Raw genomic sequence first — 22722 nt, 5'->3', positions numbered from 1 at the left:
TACAGGCCACAGCTAGGCCCATCAGCCAAGTTGGTAGCACCTCTGTGAAAACAGAATCATAGAATAGTTTGGGCTGGAAGTGACATGAAAAGGCAGAAAATGCCAAGGTGGGAGGCGGAACATGGAGGAAACAAGTAAATGGAGAGGCAGAGGGAAAGACAGAGGAAGAACAGAGAGAATAACAAGGTCAGAGGACTAGGAGGTGCTCTGTGGTGGAGCAGTTACTTCCCTGAAGGGACTGTGGCCCATAGAGAACCCATGCTGGAGCACAGGACAAAAGCAAGAAGGAGGAGCAGAGAGAATCTGCTGTGTACTGACCCTGACCTCCTGCACTGCTCATTGCCTCACCAAAGGGACGAGGTACAACCCACAGCAATAACAAGGGGGAAGGAGAGGTGTCTGGAGTGAAGCTGAGCATGGGAAAGTGGGAGGAAAGGTGGTTTAATTTTTGTCTTCTTTGTTTCCCAATACTCCAATGAGTAATTAAATACTCATATTAACGAACAATTAATTAAATTCAGTTCCCCAAGTTGAATCTGTTTTGCCCATGCCAGTAACTGGTGAGTGATTTCCCCTCCTTTGTTTTGACCTGTGAGTTTTCTTGCTCGTGTTCCTCCTGTTTTCTCCCTCATTGCACTGAGGTGGGTGGGGATTGAGCCAGTGGCTGTGTGGGTGCTTGGCTGCTACCTAGGGCCAACCCACCACAGAAATTACAGTGGTTTAGGGTAGGTGAATGAAATGGAGTAGGTGAAACTTAATGCTCTGGAGCCACTAACATCCCCTGTGCCCGGTCTCTTGTTAATATCAGGTTTGGCTTTATCCGCCCACCAGCAGTGTACACTTAGCCATCCCCTTCATCCTCCCTTTTGAGACACAAACATCCCACTCTGTTTAGTGTCTTTTGAAGTTCCCCTTTGATCCAGAAGAAGAGTGAATCGAGGTAACAGGGTGCAGACAGTTACTGTGGTTTGTTGCATAACCACTGTCTGAAGGTGTGTAGCAGAGGTGAATTAGTAGTGGTGAGTCACATCAGATGAGCCCAAGACTCTCATATTTCATTTTCATTCCTCTCCTGCCCCCAGCAAGGTTTATGTCTTGCATTCACGGAACAGTGCCACAATCTCTCCCTTCTCCTGTGTCCACTCCGTATGACAAACTTCATCGGTAAGCCAGATGTGCCATCCTGCAGCCAGCTGCATGTAATTGTTGAGGTCATGGACTAGGACAGAAGTGGTGGCATGAAGCTGCCTGACAGCCCAGCATCACAGCCCCTTCCTGCCTAGCACAGCTTCAGCATGTGTCAGACACTAGAGAAACCTGACCACGTGTGTCACTAGCTCAGAGGTTTCTAGAAATTTACTTGTGTATACTGTAACAAATAAACTGGTATGGACCCTCTACAAAAAATATTTGACTGCTTGGAGGGGAAAATCTTCAGGAACCATGCGTTAGGCAACCTAAGACCTGTGTTGACTTGAACCCAAACAGATGTCTCAGTTGCACCTGTGTAGGCAAAGGTGCAACCGTTATGTGTCCCAGCTGGGATTCTTATTATGGTAATGACACTAATATGCGCAGAGACTAATCACAAGAAAGGGCCTCATTGTGAGAACCTCCACTACATCTGCCAGGTAGCAGATGAACTCTGTCCTGAAGAGCTTGCCCTGGATGTGAGCAAGACAGGATAAAGGAAAAAGGTGTAGCAAGGGAAGTTACCCTTAAGCCTTCTCATAAGACTTTTAATTTTTTCTTTGCTTCTTTTTCTGTGTGCTGCCTGATTCGATTTCCCTGTTGAGCTGCTCACGGTTAGCACTCTTTCTCCAGCAGCCGGGTGGAAGCTGTTTAATGCAAGCATTCAGTGATGTGTTGTGCAGGCTTGGAGGAGGGGGAGACAAGGGGAGGTCTGGCTTACATAAACCCCCAAGAATGTCCTAATCTTGTAAAGAATATGAGTCTCCTGCCTGCAGGCCTCTGGAAAGTTTATGGATAAACTGAGACCCATAGAGGTGCCTCTGTGTCAAAGTTGAACTGTTTGCGTGTGGCTCTATTTATTGTCCCTAAGTAGAAGGAAAATAGTCTACTTTTAATTAATGGAGAAAATGCTACATGTACATTTACTTTGGCTTGGCTAAAAAGCTGTTTAAATTTCATTTAGCTAAATAAATATTACTCTGTATGTCAAATTTAAGCCTATTTAAACCCGACTTATTGGTTTAGCTTGCACCTGTAACCAATATAATTTGCTTGAAATCCATGTGCAAGTGCCCACACAGGGATTTGTGCTGGCTTGACGTTTTAATATTAGTTAAATTGCCATAACTTGTAGGTGTGGACCTCCCCTTAGTAGCCTCCAGCAGTAAAAGTTATGTCTTTTGGTTTTACTAACGACAGTAGCCAGCATGTAAAACTTGACTGCATTCTGCCCACTCTGTTCACACCGTTTGATGCTTTTGCATAAGACCGCAAGTTTACTGGCAGAGTATCCTCTTTCTTTTAAAAACTAATGTATTACACCTGACCACATCTGTCTCAAGTGCTCACAGCCTACACGCTCATTTTAAATTCATCTATCAAGTCCATAATAGTGCCATCTCAAGACTTCCAAAATGTTGAACACAAAATGCAGTTACCCTGCATGAAGAGCGCGAAGGAAAGCCATCTGCTCAAAGCAACTGTCTGTGTGCATGTGGCGGTTGGGGTGACAGCGACACTTGGAAGTGATTCTGTGTCTTGTAGTTCAGTCCATCGCGAACTTCTGCCCTCTGGGCACATCACTGCAGGTGTTTCTGCTTTCACCCTACGTAGGAAGTGCACATCCAATGATGGTAAAACTTCATGAAATAAAGTATGACATGTCTGATACCATGAATTGGTTCATGCGAATATTGTGGTTGTATCTATTACCTAAATGAAGGGGGTCCTTTAGACAAAGCTGCAGGCTTTAAGGGATCACTAAGGCTTATATTGATCCTTTTCCTATGATCCTTCACCCATTCCTGACTGTTGCCCTGAAGTCCCTTCCCAGCATATGGTGGGTTCCCGCACTTCCCTAGTGAAGTGCGTCATTTCAGGTGACCTGATTAAGGAATGAGAATGGATAGTTGTGGGGGATTGAGTCTCCTGTGTCCTTAATAGCCTCTATTAACCACAGTAAACCAAATAGGATTTATAATTCCATTATAAGATAAAAATATATTTTTTTCATTTCATTGTAGTATGCAGTCATTCACTAACTCTGTGATCTCATTAAATGAGCTCTGTTTTTCTTATCCAGCTTTCCCGAATCCTCCTGAAACAGCTGGATGATGATGAGATGTCTCAGAGTTACATTAGGAAGCACCTAGGGGCAGAGATTCTCTAGGTTATCTTTATTTGGAAGTCCAGCTGCCTCTTTGGCAATCAATTTTTTAATAGTAACCACTTATTTCAAAGATTTCAATTCTTTACCCGTATTTTAGGTATGTATTATATACATATATTACACATTTATATATATACACATTATTATACATGTATCTACATACATTATATACATGTATTATTACATGTATTATTTTTTTGTGCTGCTCATGTGTCGAACCATTGAATATCAAAATATAATTTATTTAATTGATGTAGGTTAAATTTATAGTTGTGTTTTACTCATCCGTCTCTAGAGGTGTTGATGTGGTTGGATACTATTGTGGCATGGTATAGACAAGACATTTATTGTTCTAGTAGAACAGCAGTGCTTAATCACACAAATAATGATGTAATCGTTGTGGTTGTTGGAGTCTGCAGTGAAGAGATGTGATATCAGGTTTTGGCTCAGCTGTGGACATGTGGCTTAGCCCCAGTCAGCTAATTCTTCCTCCAGTGGAAACGTTTTATTCTTCTTTCAGAAGCATTAGGAGAATAAAATCCTTTAGTAGTCAGATAGGCTGTTTGGGAGGATGGTACAGTAACATCAGGATCTAGGTATCTACTGGTTAAGTAGTTGTCATGTAATTTTTTAAAAATCCTACTATTTTACATGGAGCATTATTTGTTGATTCCTATATAACTGCCTTAATACTGTTGCCAACAGAAGACAGGAATGATACTCTCCTGTGCTCTATATTATAGAGGATGGTAATACTAACAAAAATGAAAAGGCAGATCAAATTTCTTCCCCTCCTATGTTTCATGCTCAGCAATTCTCAAGGGATAGGCAGAAAATGCGGTAGTTTTTCTCAATTCTATTTTTTAAAGAGCTGACTAGAAAATATTTTGAAATAGCCAATCTAAAATTTATTCTGTTTTTCTCCTCTTGTAAAAAACCTTAAGTCAGATGAAGTTAGAAGAACTAGATAGCTGGCTCTGTGAAAAATCAAGCCAGTAATTTAAGCACTTAGAGAAGGATTTTGGGATAGTCAAAAAGGACAAACATGTCCAAAGTGGGATTCTAGCAAAAGTTAGGTGCCAAAGTGCAAAGTCAAGAAACACTGCTCAGCTGCTGGCTAACTCTCAAAGCAAGTAAACCACGCAAATGCTCTACTTTGTTTTTTCCTCTTTAAATACATAAACAATCCTGAGAAGAAAGACTGAACCTAGGGTGACCCTGGCTCATGTGTGGCCTGACCAGAAGGTTAGAGAGCCACACATCTCCCTGTATTCTTCTCTGGTTCACTTCAGACAACTTGGATTTTGTGCGATGGCACAGCTTTAGCAGGAGGGGTTTGGGCTGCCCAGTCTAGCCTCACACCTAACTGTTAGGATGCCTTCTGCTACAATGCCAAGCATGGGTTCAAAGCCATGTACCACTCTGAACCCATCTTCCCCTTTTTCTTAGGTGACTGCTCTGGCTGCTTACTGCTGTGTGAAAGGAGTAGTTTTCCCTCAATTCATTTTAAGTAGGAGCTCTGCTCGATTCCTGGAAAGACAGGTGTGTGTTCCTTCAAAAGGGAGTTCTGCACAACCAAACAAACAGAGGAAGGTGCTTTCTTCCAGCTAGGAGGAAGGCACTGGTGGGGCAGGAGTGATGCTTGCACCTCTCTGCTTATGTTTCCTGTTGGCTGACCTGGGCTGCTGCAGCATCCTGTGTGCACTGACTTGTAGAAACTCCCTCCTTGGTGAGCTCTGCTTATTTCCTGCAGGGTCCTTCTCTCAGCTTCAGGGAAAAGTGTGTCATGTCTAAATCATTTGTTGGATGGGACCAGAAAGAACTTGGCTGTAGGCACCCATCTCAAAATAATAGTATGTTTGGCTGAATGGTATATTTTTAAGGTCTTCCAAGGAAAACACTGCTGCATGCTTAGAGCAGCCTGGGCCCTACAGGACCAGGGTCTATAGACCGGGTCTGAAGCCGGGTCTACAGAGAACTATCCACTGTGGGACACTTTCCAGGTGCTGGGATGCAATATGCTGGAGGGTCCCTGACTAGCCAGTGGTCTCCTAAGTGGATCTCAGGTGCAGGTGGGCATTAGCATCAGCCAGCAGTTTGCACGTGCCAACTCTGGGAGACTGAGGGACTTCACTGGTGTAGATACAGACTAATCTCTGCTAGCTGGCCTCGGCAGCTGGGAGCCATTCTGGGCATGGTCAGTTCAGTAGTGTGAACCTGGCCTGAATGAGCAGCATTTTCTCCTCTTACTGGGAGGTGGGATTGTTGTCAGCCCTGCTTTTTGCTGAGGAGGGAGCATACCTACCCATGCCATGGGTGTGAGCTGGCTGGCTGAGGTGGCACCAGCAGGGCCAGCAAAGCTGGTGTCACTTGGGTGGCTAGCCCATGGTGATGTCTCCAGGGCTGCAAGCTCACAGGGACCGAGCTCAGAGCACTCTGTGCCCCTAACAGTGGCATTTGGGAGAAGGTCAGGTTGGGTTAGTAAAAAGAGTGAAGGATGCCTCTCCTACCAGGACTGAATTTGCAGTACAAGGTCTGTGATATGGTAGGTTTGAAAAACTTTGTATTTGTGGGTGACTTAAGGCATTTATATGGTTCCTTAGTGCTTTGCATGGCCAACATAAAAAAGTTATGTATGTGCAACAACTTCTAAAAAGAAACTTTCTGAATTCTTTCATTGTTTTGCTTCAAGGACTGTTTTAACTCTACTCTTGGCTTTTTTTTTTTCTAGAAAAGTTGCTGGATGTACTTTGTTATTGTTTGTCGTATTGCAAACACCTGCTAGGGATCAGGCGGTAGTGGGGCTTAGTCACAGATAGACAATAAAATACTAATGTCTTCTCTTCTTTAAATATAAAAATATTTCTGAAAATGTGTAACAGAGTATTTTGTGCATCTTTCAGGTAAAAGGATATTTGATAATTAAATGCATTGTAGATATATGGTACAATTTAGAAGTTTCTATATGTGTTCAGCTTTCTGTGAGTGTTCAGCTGCCATGGGAAGATTTATTTTAAAAAGCTGTAGGGGCTGACCTTAAGGTTCTTTGAAAAATTGCCTCCTAGTTTAATGTTTGCTGTGAACTTCATTAAACACTTTATGTGGTCTGTGCCAATTAAAACCATTAGCATTACCATGAACCGGTAACCTCAGGAAAAAGAAATGGTTATGCTTAAAAACATAAAAGCAGGGTTATTAATAAAAAGTGATTTATCAAGTGTAAATAAAATGACCTGAACAAAATGTGCGTCATTGTACATGCATGCCCTCATTTACCATCTGGTTTCTGTTTTATGACCCTAACTATGGATTTATTTTGTGCTAGTGGACAAACAATTGGACAACACTTGAAAACACAAGCTGGAACTTACAGAACTCACAGAACTCTCACATGCTCTGTCCTGTGGGGAAAAAACATTTTATAGAAAAGACGACTTTAACTCTAAACGTTGCATCTTGATGTGTCTTCCATATAGTCATATGATTATGATTTCTCTTACTTTCTTCAGATTTTCCTTGAAGTCCAGCTGAAAATGCAACCAACAATAAAGTGAAAAAGCTGTGTGGCTGAAGAAGCATCCTTCTACTTGGTGAAAATGTCTCTTATTTTTTGACAACGATTAAAGGACAATGGGGTCTAACACGCTTGGGAAGGCTGCAACATTAGATGAGCTTTTGAACACTTGTATTGAAATGTTTGGTATGCTTTTTCAATATTTTACTTTGCTGTTCTTGAAATTTATCTTATAATAAAACCCCTGCTGTTCTCTGATTTAGCCAGTCTTTCCCTTGCCAAACAACATTTCTGTTCTGTAAGATTTTCCATGTTTCATTTTGGCCCAGAATCACACAGGCCAGAATTTTAATCATATGCACACTGTATTAAATTTTCTTAATACAGATAATGCACAATGGTGACTATAGTGGTTTTTAAGTTCTGGCCTTCACCAAGAGGAGCGTTTAGTTGAATTATTCAATGAGTTATTTCTGGCATCGATCTTCGTCTTGAGTGGTTACACAGCTGCCTTTCTGACCAGTCATTTTTTTGTAAGGTTTTCCTAATCATCATGCAATAATTGGCAAGAATATGACTTAAGGCTCATGTAATCTTTTTACTCTTATTAAAATGTGATGTACCAGGTCTGAGGGAAAGCAGTGATAAAATAGACCTTGATCCGTAACACCATTAATAATGACATATGTCACACTGAAGTCAGATGAGTTCATGGATGGGCTTAAACACTTTGAAATGGGGCCTTAATTCACAAAGCTACATTTAGATTCTCTTGAAATGCAGGACAGCTTTTGGTTGGCATGAGGTATTATTTTTTTTTTCTCTTGTGGAGAGAAACAAGTGTGTAAAGGTTAGAGAGATTAAATAATTGAGGGACAGACAGATCTTGCTACTCAATATAGTGAATCTCCATATATCCATTTCTGTAGACCACCATGAAATGTGTTGTTCTAAAACTTAGTAAAGTATTAGCAGAGATCATAAACTTGTTGTCTGTTGGAAATCATACCTCTCTTCCTTGTGTACACACTCTTTTGACAAGTGTAGTCTGTGTATGGTTCCCATTTCATACATGCATGTCATCTACTGTCTTTTAAAAGAGTGACAGACAGAGAATAATCTAAGGTAGCAGATGCTGAGGAACATTGGTGGTCAGCCAGCCTGCCAGGGAATAACTCTTTCTGTAGTTTCAGTGGCTACATTGCAAAGACATAAGGGTCTGTAAGGCAGCTGGAGATGGGACCCTGGGCACAGATGTGAGGTGCTGCTTTGACATTGAATTCTTTGAGGCAGACCCATTTTTTAACAGTCTGATTGTTAAAATAAAGCCATAAAGCTGCAATAAAACAAATATTGGAAGTGGTTGTATATACATCATCTCTTAGTCAATCTTTCAGGGGACTAATTTTGTGTTTGTTCTTCAGATTACTGGCAGTCTCTTTGTATAACATTTAGCATAGTGCCATCCATACCCCATTTTTTTAGCTATGGCCTGTTTTCTACACCAGTTTGTTTGGTTTTTTTTTCCTTTAAATAGCTAGCACTACAATCTAGCAATAATTGTCATTAAAGGAGCATTTTTGTGCTTTGGTTTTGTTTCCTACCTATTTGGTAGATAATGAGCCAACATTTACACTTTTGACCCTTTCTATCTGACTACTTGAAGAATAAAAGCTCCTTTCCATTCGTGAATAATTTGGTTAATTCATTGTTTCTCTTTTGCAGATGACAAAGGAAATCAGTGCTCTAGCCATTTGCCAAGAACCTTTCTTTTAATGCACCGGTGGTATCTGCCTTCCACAGAGCTGGCCGGCAAGCTTCTGTCCACATATCCTTTCACAAAGTCTTGCAGATCGACATTACAACATCAAAAGCAGATTTTTTTCTGTGATTGCATGTAAAAATGTGTCAATTAATTAGTGACAAACAAGGTTTAGAAGGTTTTTTTTTTCTCCAACCTGAAAGATGGAAGTCTATGAGCTTCTTTATGCTACTGCTTGTGAACTTTTTCTGCATGTACAAGCATACTGAGGCATACTTTACCTTAACTTCCAATAAGTGAAAATAGGTGGCCAAGATAACTTTTCAAATGTATCACAGCAGACTGGCCTTTGACTACTATCAACTTTCAGTGGTAGCTAAGCACCTACATGTCATTTATGCCTCTGAAAAAAAATCAGTAATCAGAAGTATTATCATATTTGCTTAGCCAGACCTGGCAAGAAACCATTCAGCAGAATATTCAGAACAGTGTAATACAGGCATTTTGCTAGGGCAAAAAACAAAGTAGCAGCCAGGAAATTGTCTATGTCCCCATAGATGCCGTGAAAGTTAATGAAATACCTGAGTATACTGTGGTTATCTCTAGAATAAAAGTTTAGTTTGATACTTTTTTTTTCTTTATTCAACTGGTGTAATGTCAAAGTCTTCTGTGAATAAAAACAACATTACTGAATCAAGGCACACAAAGCTTTCTTTAACTGGGATACGTATAGAGATGCCAATGGGGAGAACTGCAATGAATTCAGATTAAAGATCTGCTATTTAATGAGGTAAGCATGCTTCTGGTCCTCTAGCATTTTGTTTTCACACTTCTGTGAATACTATCAATGTAATTTCTTTTTGTGAAGATTAAAACTAAACCATGGAAATGTAAAGCTTTTTTTTCCCCCCTCTTTACTTGATCTGGAGTCCTTAGAGAAGAGTGAATTTCTGTGCTTTAAAAACAGTTGTTTAAGTGAAGCCATCCAATCTTTAAGATATTTAACTGCATTGAGCTAAAAAGCTGAGTGAAAACTTGTGCTATGATTTACCTAGTGTTTGAGTGTGACACCTCTTAGAGGGACACTAGTTCAGTGCCACACAGAAGAGAGACACATTTTGCTTCAAGATGTAATCTACTGTGGTAGAGAAAGATTGTCTCTGGGCTGCTGACTTCAGTTCACGCCATCCCTACGTAATATATGATGACGGGAGCGTGTTAGTGATGCCAAAGCTATTACAATTCGGGTATGTTCTGATCCTTACACCGATTGTTTCTGACCTTGTTTCTATGGGAAAGCTCTCACGTGTTAGGCTGTGCTCATGTAGGAACATTTCTCCATAAATGAGAAAGCATGAATTTTTAAGTTAACATGATATAACCTGCTTCCCTCAAAAAAAAATTTTTTCCTCCTTCTTCTGGACTAAGTTATATCACTGTGAAGAAAGATGAGGGGAGCTATTGAGAGCAGGACTGATAAAGCGTTTTCCATACCCCCTTCAATAGCAGAGGAGACATCTTGTTTACATGGTTATCGTGGTAGAACTGCCAGTGTAAGTCAGGACACGTGCGTGTGCCTTTTGTGTGTTTCACCTGAGGTATCACTTTAATTTTACTTTTCAAAGGAATGCTGCTGTGTTGTACTGTGGTGGGTCAATCAAAGGAAATTATATGATAAAGTAAAAATTATATAATGAAGTGGCTTTTGCCACTTCAGTATCACAGATAATCAGAGCAGCAACAAGCTGAGGAAGTCCACCCTCTATGCCCAAAGACCAGTGAGTCTGAAATACCTGTGATTCCTATTAAATAAAATGTAGGTACATAGATGCAGCCACTGAATGTTACACCTGAATCCCTGAGCATCTCTTAACCACTGTCTGTGGATTTCAGATACTGGATTTTGGAATTTCCTGCAGAGTTTAACTTGGATCTTGGGCTGATTCGTCTGACTGAAGAGTTTCGAGAAGTAGCCAGCCAGCTCGGATATGAGGATCACGTCCATCTCATTGATATCTCCAGCATGTAAGAATGTTGTGAGCTTCAACATCTTTCTCTCTGTCTCTGTAACAGCAGAATTCTAGTTCTGTGCAAAATATAAAAATATTAAGGGCCATCTGGATCTTGAGAGAGCAAAGAAGCAGTTACAAAAACATTGTATTGTCTTCTAAATTTGAAGTTACTAAAAATTTGAAATTCTAGTTGTAGTGTCACAGTAAAGAGAAAATTATCATCTGTATGTAAGTTTTTAATATAGAAGGGAAAGAAATAATTTTCCTGACAAAGCTGGTGCCAATTAAGTGATTAATATTACTTTTTTTTTCCTATAATTTTTTATGTAGAATGACAAGCAATGCAGTGATTGGTGTGCTGTGTAAATCTTTCATGTTCTCAGGGAAGCTTTTTTGTTCTCTCATAAGTAACCTGTTATTTTTTTCTAATGGCTTTCTGTGTAATTCTCTGTACTTAACTGAGTAATCTTTAGCATTCACCTCTGTAGTTTTATTGCATCAAAATTGTTTCATTACTATTTCCTTGACACGCTGAAATGAAAGTTACCTTTTAAACATCACAAGACATGTGATGCTCTTGTATCTCACCTGATATTGTAAATTTTCTTCTAAAATATAGTATATGCATAGTGATTTTTCATTATTTAAAAACACTATAGTAACCTGGAAGGACAGCACTACTAATCTCAGTGAAGACTGCAAGACTTTCTGCAAGAACAATACCAGTGAAATCACAGGAATATTGCCTCTTAAATCTTAATTTTAAAATATTGTTACCAACCTCTTCCTGCCCTCTGAAGTGCTTTTATTTTATATGAGTAGGAATTATTCCATTCCTTGCAAGAAAGAATTTGCCTTTTTGTCCACCCACCTTTTACTGTTTTGTTAGCTGTTTAACTGTTTCTGCTGTTCTGTTATTTCATGAACCTGAGGTCTTACAGAGTAAAAATTAATCTTTGATATTATTCAAGTCTTTTTAAAATTCCATATCAGAATTTGGTGTGACCTCTTCTTGTATTTCCAAGGCATTTTTTTAATTATGGCTTCCTGTATCATACAGAAGAGTATGTTGTCCTTTTCTTCTGATAGAAACCTGCTATTATTTATCATTTGCAGTAGTGCCTCCAAAACTCTTCTCTTCTGTTATGCACCTGAACAGGTCTTACTCTGAGTGTTTGTTGTGTGCTGGATGTCACAGATCAGAAAGCTCATGGCCTGTCTCTTGGTAATTTTAGGCTAATTGTTCATACTGTGGGCTACACTTACATATACCCAAGCAGAAATGAGAATTGTACCTATTTTTCTGTTGCAGTCCTTCCTATGACTGGATGAGACGAGTTACACAGAGGAAGAGAATTTCCAAGAAAGGAAAAGCCTGTCTGCTGTTTGACCATCTGGAGCCCATTGAGCTAGCTGAACATCTCACTTTTCTGGAGCATAAATCTTTTAGGAGAATTTCTGTAAGAAGCCTACAACTTTGTCACTTGCAATTAGGAGCCTGTCCTTAAAGAGTGTTCACATGATGTAACGTTTATGACTTTTTTCTCTCGACATTTCAGTGTAGTGAATCTTTATAATCCTCCCTATGATGTACGTAGCTGTGGCTGCACCAGCACTTCCTTGATCTTTTTCATGACTGATGCTTTTAGTGACAGAAGTTCATTTTGTGGAAAAATTCTGGGCAAAAATTACTGCTGAAAGCTACTGCAACCATGTGTTTCAGCAACTGGTTAAACTAATATTATTGTTCAAAATCTTCAGGTGTTTTTTTTTTTTTTTCCTCTGAGGAAAATAACTGCTTTTCAGGAAACATCAGAGTCTTTGCAATTAATAATTTTTTAAGAGATTGAAATATATATCATCCTGTTGTCTCCAGTCACTCCCAACCACTTCTTCAGAAACCATCCTTTCATTGGCCAGCTTAGGATCAGAAGATAATTCAGGTTGGAAGGGATCTCAGGAGGCCTCTAGGCCAACACCCTGCCCAAAGCAGGGTCAGCTCTGAGATAGATCGTGTTCCACAGGGACTTTGCCAGTTGGGTCTTGAAAAACTGCAAGAACAGAGACAGCACAACTTCTCTTTCCTCCTTCTCCCATATGGGCACTGAGGAAAATCCAGATACATTTGCTTCTTTTCTCACAGGATTGTACATGAACAAGAGGCAAAATTGGATGAAGATGGAAGTAGAAGCTCAAGCAAAACAAATGAGTAACACAGATGCCAAAAGAAATGCTGATTTTTGCTGGCAAATATCCATGTGAAAAGGTCACAGGATGCCACTGTATCTGGTGGCAAACTGAAGCAATACGTTCTTAAGATGACAAGTTCTCTTCAGCAAAAATATGAGGCTTTTAAAAAAATTTTTAGGAGCATGAAAGAAATCAGACTCCAAAACTAAGAAAAAAATGTATGCCATTTTTGTTTGTTTCAAGAGAGGAAGGAAAAGAGATCAATGAGGAGCTGAGACCAGTCTAAATACAATTGCTTTTGACGTAATTTAATAATGTTCAAAGGTTTATTACTCTAGACTTCAAATCATGGGAAACCACCCGTGATCTGTGCAACGCTAACCTCAAAAAAGGAGGGAGGGCGAAGAAAAAATGGATAGCTTTCTAACTAGATTTAAGATATATTTTAATTCCTTTGGGAATTCCAGAAAGAAAACTCAGACTTGCAATGAATTTTCATTTTTCCTTGCTGTTTCTAACTTGTCTGTTAATTCTTCGGCTTGAATTTTGCTATCTCAGATGTTTCTCTGCAACCGAGTAGAGTTAATTAATCTTATACAATCCTGTGATGCAATGAAGAGGTCTGAAAGATGTGTTGGTTGTTTATATGAGACTAGCATTTATTTGGAGATGTCAGTGAGACTAGGTGATTTGCTCTAAACTGTTCAGAAATGTAAGAGTGCCCAAGATATGTCATTGTAAAAGATTATTAGTCTGAATCCTGTCTTTGGTTTTACATATTTCAAAAAATGTAAGGGAGAAGGAAAGACAGTGTTAACTATAACAGGAAACATTTAAAAGTATCAGAACACTGAGATGCTGTTTATCTGCAGCTCGGAGATGAGCATCTGCTGTGGAAAATAAGGCTCTGGGGTCTTCCAGTGCCTAAAGGGGGCTTATGAGAAAGACGGTGAGAAACTCTTTAGCAGGGCCTGTTGTGATAGGATGAGAAGTAGTGGTTTTAAAATAGAAGGAGGTAGATTCGGACTTGATATAAGGGAGACATTGTTTTCAATGAGGGTGGTGGAACACTGGAACAGGTTGCCCAGAGAGGTGGTAGGTCCGCCATCCTTGAAAACATTCAAGGCCAGGTTGACCGGGTCGCTGAGCCACCTAATCTGGTTGGAGATGTCCCTGCTCCTTGCAGGGGAGTTGGACTAGATGACCTTTAAGGTCTCTTCCAACCCTAACTATTCTATGATTCTATATGCCATGATATTGTTTTCTAGCAGGCAATTTCTGATCAGCTAAGATCAAGAAACTTGTGTTGGTGGGCATTGCTAGCAAGTCGCTGCACAAGCTAAAGTTATGTCATAAGCTTCTGAACGTACATCTTAAAGGGACAGCTGAAAAATATTTTCCAAACATTTAGGGAAATCTAATTCTTGGGAGAAGTAGCTCTCCCATGTAGAACTATGTCCGTGAACACACAGGGACTGAACAATAACATCAAAAGAGGCAAAAGTGCTAAAAATTTTTTTTTTACATAGGAGGAAGAAAATGGGTGCATAGTCAGCTTCTTGGGATGCAGTTCAAGCTCCCGTGAAGAGTGACAGAGCTCCTATTGATTTCAGTGGGGCCAAGATTTCCCTCTTTACATCCAACAATGGAGTTCATCAGGATATTGGAGTGGGATGAAAGCTCTTATTTATATGTTTCTTGCTTGTAGCATTAGATAATTCCTATAGAGTATCATGTCATGAGGATGTCAGGTAAAACTAAACAGAATAAAACATTATAAGCGTTGAGTAAATTATGGGATAGATTATTCCATGGAAGTAGTAATCATACTCATCATGCATGCTGCTGTGCTGTGTTACCTGACACACAAACACTAAAGTTTTAAGTTGACATTGAAATAATTAAAAAAATCACCACCAACAAAATTTTAAGACAGATCTGATGTGCAGCAAGGTCTGTGGACGCTGAGTCTTTGTCACTTTCTAAACAAGAGGAGCTTTAAAAGGAAAAAAAACTGATCAAAGCTTCAATTTGATTCTTAAGTTGTCTACAGTTTTACTGAAAATGCCTTTCTTCTGTTAGTTCACAGACTACCAAAGCTATGTGATCCATGGCTGCTTGGAGAACAATCCTACTTTGGAGAGATCTATTGCTTTATTTAATGGTATCTCCAAATGGGTCCAGCTCATGGTTCTTAGCAAACCAACACCCCAGCAAAGGGCAGAAGTCATCACAAAGTTTATCAACGTTGCACAAGTAAGTCTTGCGTGTCTTTTTCCTCCAGTATAAAGCAATAATATAAATAAATATTGCTGTAAATGAGCTGGATGCTCTTTGTGCTCCAGTGAATAGCCTGTTCAACATCACTGCAGGTTATTTGTTCAGGTGTGATATAGCAGTATTTTTTAACTAGCAGACATATCTATAAAATAATCTTTCTTTGTTGCGTTCTGGTTGACAACTGTCACTATTGTGTGTTTCTTGTGGAGCTAAGCTAATTTAAAAAAGAATGCTGAACCTTTCTGTTATGTCCCCTGGTTTCTTCTTTGGCAGTCTCCTTTTACTTGTCATGTGTGGCACTGGATAGCTGCCACATGTATTGCATTGATTTTTAATTATGCATGCTCAATCTGTCCTGCAGAAGCTCCTTCACCTCCAGAACTTCAACACACTGATGGCAGTTGTGGGAGGTCTAAGCCACAGCTCTATTTCTCGCCTGAAAGAAACTCATTTTCATCTGGCTTCAGAAGTCACAAAGGTATGGTAACTCCGGAATATAGACATAGTGAGCAGAATGTCACCTCTTTGAGGTATGATGGGTTCTGCAGTGCAGGTGTCTCACCAGCACAACACTTGGATGATGGCAGGGCATCCTAAAAGGCACTTTGGTTGCATTCCTCTTGCTAGAGAATGATCAGCTCACAGATCCTCTGCTTGATTGCCTGTGCCAGAAAGGAAATTAACACTGTTGACACCCTAATATGAGTTGTGCTCATTTAAAACAGATTAAGGAAATGCTATGAATGCTTTCTCAGAGACTTGCTTGTCTGGCTATTTGTAGGACTGGAACGAAATGACAGAGCTGGTCTCTTCTAATGGAAACTACTGCAACTACCGCAAGGCTTTTGCTGACTGTGTTGGCTTCAAAATTCCTATTTTAGGAGTTCATTTGAAAGACTTGATTGCTGTCCATGTCATTTTTCCTGACTGGATAGATGAGAACAAAGTAAACATAGTGAAAATGCAGCAGCTCTCCATCACCTTGAGCGAACTGGTTTCCCTGCAAACTGCCTCTCATCATTTAGAGCCTAATATGGATTTAATTAACCTGCTAACTGTAAGTATCGAGCAAGTTTCAATTCACTTCTGTTATTCAGATTTTGAATGTCAGTAGGAATATCTACAGACATAAGTGCACATTGTTATCCTAGTTTTGTAAAAGAAAAGAGAGAGAATACAAACCAGAAATGAATTCACCTGAGATGTGAATAAAATCAAAGAGAGTTTCATTACTGTAGTATATGATGGCTGGAAGCAGAAACAGGATTGTTATTGATTAATTATTTTAAGGATGACAGAAAGAGGGCTGTATTTGTGTAAGGAGAAGTAAAAGCTAAATTCTAACTACTTAGAACTGAGGCTTACATCTCCTGTGCAAGGATCAGGTGATGTGTTGACATGGACACACGTGAAATTCCAACTTGGCTGTCACTCTGCTCTTGGTCCCCTGTGCTTTGTGTGCAACACCATACTCTTCCTTCCAGTAAATAACAGTGCTCTTGAATGGTGTTAAAGAGCCCCTGCAACCCCTGCTCTTTCCCCTCCTCCTCCCCCTTGGCAGTGGGGGAAGTTTGAAACTGGCACACTGAAATTACAGATAAGGATTTGAATGTCCCATTTCAAACCAAAGGAAAGTGAGATTTAAAAAAGACTTAATAAAACTTTAAAAAAAAAAAAAGCTGCAACTGACAATGCTAATAGGAATTAATTTTCAGTCCCGTTTTTGACGTGTATACAATGACTATAATTTTAATAATTACTAGACTTTATTTCAAAACATACTGAAGCATGGAGCCTGAACCATCAGGCCCAAACCTGTTTCTAGTGGAATTTAGTCATTTTAGCACTGATCTTAACTGCAGCAGTGTTTGACCCAGCACAACAGTTTGTTCATGGAGCAATCTGGGAACAAGTCCTAATCACAGCTAGTGGGACAGGGAGGAGAAGGGACTGTGTATTGTCCACTGCAACACCCATCTAGTTAAAATATTAGACTATAAAGGCAGATATTTATTACCTTGTTTTGTTTTAGTAGGGATTGATAGTTGCTTTCTTCTCTTGCACCACTTTTTCCTTCCCTGCTTGTTTCTGAAAGTTCGAAGTTTCTTACAAGCTTGGCTATGAGTAGGGGGAAGTAGCATCTCAGGTTTTAGAGAACTGAGCAATAAGAAACTGAGCCCAAAAGGGCACAGATTAGACAATGTGAAGTGAGACATGGAAGCTGAACCACTGCTGACATTTTCATTAGCTGTTCTCTCTTTTGGGTGACAGCCTGCTTTCCAAAAGGAGCAGAAAGCCCCAATTTTTTCTAAGACCTTGCAGGTTCTTCCCCATCATTGTGTCAACCTGAGTTTGTGTTTTACCTGTTTTTTTTCAGTTTTTGAAATATTTTCCTTGTTTTGTTTGTTTTCAGCACAATGATACAGATTCTATTTTTAGGTACATAATATTTCATTCAGGATATTTCATTTACCAGGAGAAATAATTGAGTACATGACAAGTCCTTTTTCACTTACTATGGTCTGATGTATTACAGTTGAGCCAATCTGATTGTAAATAAATGAAGCTGCATGCTGCAATGTTGATTCCGGACCTGATCATGGGTTGAAATTAACCTGTGGTGCTTTTTTCTTGTTAGCGTGATTCCATGGTGCTACCTTTCAGTACTGATGGAGACAGCCATAGGTATCCTAGGTAGACAGCTGTAGGTATCCTAAAAACCTTTTGAGGGTAGTCCTGTCTTCATGGTAGTCACTGGAAGTATTGTTGTGAGCCAAGTAGGCTTGATAGTGTGGGAGTTTTCATTTAAGATGGTGACTCCTGGAAAGGATAAAACTAAATTTCTACGAAAGGTTCTTGGACTTGAATTTTGGTACATCTCATAATATTATTAATATTCTCACTTTTCTTCCAGTATTTAGATTTTTGGCCTCATTTGTACATATTATTACATTACAGTACTTTTTTTACAGTGGTCTCTTAAACAATAATAATAAACTTATATAGTAGGTGAAATATTTTTGTCAAACTTTTTGTTAATGAGAAAGTTTAAAATTATAGGCTGGGGTCAGAGAAAGAGGAGAAGAAAGCTAGGGTGGCAGCCCAAAGCTGACAAGAACTGACTAAAAATAGTTGACCTTGCTACGTGCAAATGGTCTTTTAGCAGATTTAGCTTCCCTTGCTGCCTAAGTCATGCTCAGTTTCCACAGCCTGAAGAAATAACTATTCTGTTTATTTTGGGGTCTTCCCTCTCTAATGTAGACTGTGAATTTTTTTCTCATCATTAACTTATTTAGAGAAACTCCCTTTCAAAACTAGTAAATGTGCATAAAAATGTAGAGTGCTTTTCATTTGTGTGTGCATCAACTGACCCAACTATTTGTTCACTTCTGCTGTTTTCCCATTAAGGGAAAGCCAGGCAGGCTGTCAGTAGGTGTTTTGTCCTGATAAGCAATGTGTGAATCTCTTGCCTGGCCTCCATCCTTTGCAGTGTTGCCTTTTATACCACACTGAGCAAGTGCTAACAGCCTGGCTTGTGCTTACCTGACAAGTAAATCACTGGGTGCTGGTTTTCTAGTCAAACAACTTGCACAAAAAGATAAAATAGGTATTTCATGGACATGTGGGAATTTTCTCTGGTCTTTTTTTTCCTCAGCAGTGGAAGCCAATCTACTCTGGGGAAGCTAATCCCTTTCAAGTGGTTTGGAAACGGTGACATTTGGGGAGACTGTGTTAAGAGCTATGAAGTGAGAGCTTGGCTTAAAAGCTGGGGCAAGAGCTTGGTGGTAAACTTCCGGCCACCTGGTCAAGGGTCCTACAGGCATTTTTCAGATGCTATTGTGTGTATAGACCTAAAAGGTGAATGGGGGACAAGACAACTTAAATCTCTGTGGTTTCAGTGGCAGCTGCTGGATGATCAGCGTTTTAGAAAGTTGGGGCTCTCTTGATTTAGATATCTGCACACAAACTTAGAAGTCTGCTTTCCCTCTCCTTCTCCCCACCATCTTATTGTCAGCATAAAAAAAAAAATCAGCTTCTAGCTCATAGAATTTTAGCTATGAACAAGTAGCTGAAAGAAGCCAATATTTTGCATGGAAGTTAAAATGCTACAAATAAAGCACAGGTTTGTTGTAAGGAGGTCAGTGAGGCAAATGCCAGGCTTACTGGCATAGGAGACTGCAAAGGCTGAGGGGGAGCTTTAGTGATGTGAGTCCTCACTTTGTCATGTGTAAATGAGTCTGAGTTATATGGGCAAGAGAAATAAATGTGCGACAACTCAGTTGCCAGTGAGCCAAAGTGTGTTACACAAAGATGGACTCACATCTTAGTGCATGCTTGCTCTTAGTCTGTGTGGTTCTTCCTCTTTTCCTGCCTTATTGGCCACACTCACTCCATCTCCACTGACTCTGTTCTTGGCTCTGTACCAGTCCCTGCCATCTGAAACCTGGAGCTAAGAAGTAGAAGTAGTAGAAGAGGACCTAAGCACGAGCTTAGCAGTGCACCAGGGAGGAATAATAGCTGTAATGACATTTTAATCATTAGAAAACTTAACATTTTATAAGGATGCTTAAGGTATTTCTTTACCTGCCCTGCAGTATTTCCGTATTGTTTTTATTTCACAACATGAATAAAAGCCCGTGGGTAAATGTTTAATCACTTTCTGTGGATTGGAAGAGGATCTCAGTCTCTCAACTAGTCTACAGTGTATTTATACTAACTGCGCTAGAACTTATTTGGTGCCACCATTTTTCCACCGCTATTTTTAGGTCTCAACAGCTATTTATCTAACCTGTTCTGAGACTATATGCAAATGACTGGAAAGTCCCAGTCTCTTGTACAGTCTAGTGAAGAGAATGAGAATTATCTAAACAATCAAATTGAAAGTCACCCTCCCTAACTTGTGTTCAGTAAGTTCCACTTACAAAAAAAAAAAAAGCCATGCCTTTCTGATCCCTCCTCCATGCTCCTCAGTGCCCCCCAGAATTGCTTGGAAACACAGGATAGCAATGAAAGTCAAGTAAAAATGGAAACTGCCATGCGCTGTAAAGGTTGTCCTAGGGGAAATCTGATTGCACTTTTTCTGGCAGAGCAAACTGTAAATAAAATATAAAATGAAAGCTTATATAAACACATAGTCATCATCCTTGTAATTTTTTTTGCTAGTATTTGAAACTTCTAGACAATACCTTGTCCACTGCGTGCTTACACATTGTGCCTAATGAAATTGTAACTGCCGCTTATGATGAGGTCAGATCATTCAGGGAGGGGGAGATACAAACTAAGTAGCATTAGTAAATACTAATACATTTCCGTCCCCAAATCCACACTGCTCATCTGGCCTGCTGAGAAACCTGTGCTCTTCAGTAAGAACAGGGAAAGGTCTTTTGAACTAGCAATTCTGCTGTCAGTCCCAGCCTGACCTGATAATATCATGTGCTCCAACTGAGTTCTGCTTATTTTATACCATCAAGGAGTCTAAGAATGGAGTTACTGAATAACTAAGTACATTAATTATATTTGTTACAGTAGTTACTGCATCTATATTATCTTTAGGACAGGTGCTAAAATTCCCCTGTGACAGCAGCATGCCAGCAGGATGCTCAGGATTTCACTGGTGCCCATAACCAAGTTACGAAGCACAAAAATCAGCATAGTGTTACATCTAGACAAAATGAATAATGCAAAATCCAAACATCTCTAAAGCCCTGTATTCACTCTGCCATGTGTACCTATCTTGGGAAACAGCACGACTCCTGTCTTACTCATGGCACAAAATTCTGCCTACAAGAAGGTGGCTCCTAGAGGTGGTTCTGCAGTATGGTGTCGCTGATCCTGCTTGTTACTAATTCGGCACTTCAGGTTCTCTAAAAATAACCTTCTCTCACAGTCATTTAGTCAGTACTAATTCTATCTGCCTGCTGGGAAACATCCTTTTAACTCAATCTTAGCTAAATTGGGTATTTGCAAGGTAGATGATTACTTCGAATCACGGCAATTACTCCAAAGCCAATTTATGTAGGGACAGGATCACAGGAAATATGCAATGTTAATTTGCTCTCATTGCAAAACATTAGCCACAGTGTTGATTACTTTTCTCCTACATCATGCCAAGCGAGGAGGAATTTACTGCAGACCTGCATCAGCACAAGGCCACAGCTGCCAAAGTAAAAACAAGCAGATTCATCCTCCTTTAAGTGTATTTATGCCCTCCCTTTTCTCTCAATAAACCCTCTAGGGAAAAGAATGAGTACATGGAAGAAAAATTGTTCATTTATGTAAAAAGAGAAGCTGAAAGGGAATTTGCCTTACTAGCTGAAAGGGAATCAGGAACAGGCCAAGCTGGGCTAAAGTAACTGGGATTGCTGTTCATGGAGCACTGGCTGCATCAACAGCAGTGCCAAACCTGGCTTGCCTCTCCCAGGCCCGTGTCAGCGGTTGGCTGCTGCCCAGGGCTTTCCAGAGAGGCTTTTGCTGCATGGGCTGATCTCTGTAAAAGAGCTGCAGGACTCTGACCCTTCTTCAGGAACAAAATTAGACCAGAACACAATCTAAAGTACTTCTGGCCTAGCTCCTTTACAACTTCTTTCTTGCAGTTTTTGTGTTCACCGGTTTATTTCTTTGAGATCTCTCATGACCATTAAACTGGTAGAAGAACGTGTTTTGTGTAGGGGTGGTCCTTGGGGCCAGTGTCACTCTTTGGAGAAGATCAGCACACAGCCCCTCTCACTCAACTTGTTGGGATGCAGCTTGTCACAGCCCTCGAGTACAGCGCCTGCTCAGCCCAGTACAGGCGTGAACAGCAACGCGTGCTTACCAGCATGAGGGTTTTGTTAGCTCTGTGAAAAGCTCCTTTCCCAGCAGCTGCAAGCAGCTTCAGCCTGTATCCTGAGCTCCAAGTAGCAAAACTTTTTGTTTGGCTTCAGTGGGAGGTATATCTCTGATTACAAGCCTGTCATAACCAACTCAATCTGATAAATATTACTGGTTTTCTCTCTTTCTTACACATAGCTGTCCCTGGACCTCTATCACACTGAGGATGATATCTACAAGCTCTCACTGGTGCTGGAACCAAGAAACTCCAAATCTGTAGGTCATCTTTTACTGCATTTTCACATATTGCTTATTTTGTCTGCATGCAGTTGATTAAATTTTTAAATGACAGTTAATGAGTTTCCTTATTCATATTAATGTAAAGGCTTTTACTGTCTATGCTTGTATAGTAAACACATATTTACAGGTTTTAGTGCATATTGGAAGAAATAAATAGTGAATGTGCCAGACTTCATTATTAATTATTTTTCAACAAAACCTCTGCAAGTCCTGGAAAACGTAGTTCTGCTTTCTGTGAAGATATCCTTTGTAAGTTTATATCAATTATCTATTGTGTGACCATTAGTTCATCATCTGGATGCTGGTGCAGTTATATAAAACAACACTGAATCCAAAGATTTGTTTTAGGTAAGGCACAGCATTAGCTGTACTGTTTTATAAACTGTTTGCTTGTGCAAAATTGGCTGTATCTTGGGCTCTCAAGCAATATTTAAACACCTCAGAATAGATTTTTTTTTTTTAGTATGTGCAACTAAAGATAATGCTGCATTGA

General features: G+C 39.9%; 1 protein-coding gene across 1 annotated transcript in view; it reads left to right on the top strand.

Annotated features, from left to right (window-relative positions):
* The window catches only part of RASGRP3 (RAS guanyl releasing protein 3), a 67415-nt gene that overhangs the window by 29328 nt on the left and 15365 nt on the right, over positions 1–22722 (top strand). The window contains exons 2-10 of the mRNA XM_086745181.1: positions 6871–7061; positions 8601–8703; positions 9365–9427; positions 10531–10662; positions 11962–12109; positions 14922–15095; positions 15481–15597; positions 15901–16176; positions 22128–22205. Of these exons, the coding sequence (XP_086601307.1) occupies positions 6992–7061; positions 8601–8703; positions 9365–9427; positions 10531–10662; positions 11962–12109; positions 14922–15095; positions 15481–15597; positions 15901–16176; positions 22128–22205 (1161 nt within the window). The 5' untranslated portion in view covers positions 6871–6991. The remainder of the gene's footprint in view (positions 1–6870; positions 7062–8600; positions 8704–9364; positions 9428–10530; positions 10663–11961; positions 12110–14921; positions 15096–15480; positions 15598–15900; positions 16177–22127; positions 22206–22722) is intronic.

This window comes from Chlamydotis macqueenii, chromosome 3, assembly GCF_036417535.1.
Source record: "Chlamydotis macqueenii isolate bChlMac1 chromosome 3, bChlMac1.mat, whole genome shotgun sequence".
Classification (NCBI taxonomy): Eukaryota; Metazoa; Chordata; class Aves; order Otidiformes; family Otididae; genus Chlamydotis; species Chlamydotis macqueenii.
The sequence above is the reverse complement of the archived record's forward strand: the minus strand, read 5'-3'. Positions and strand labels throughout refer to the sequence as shown.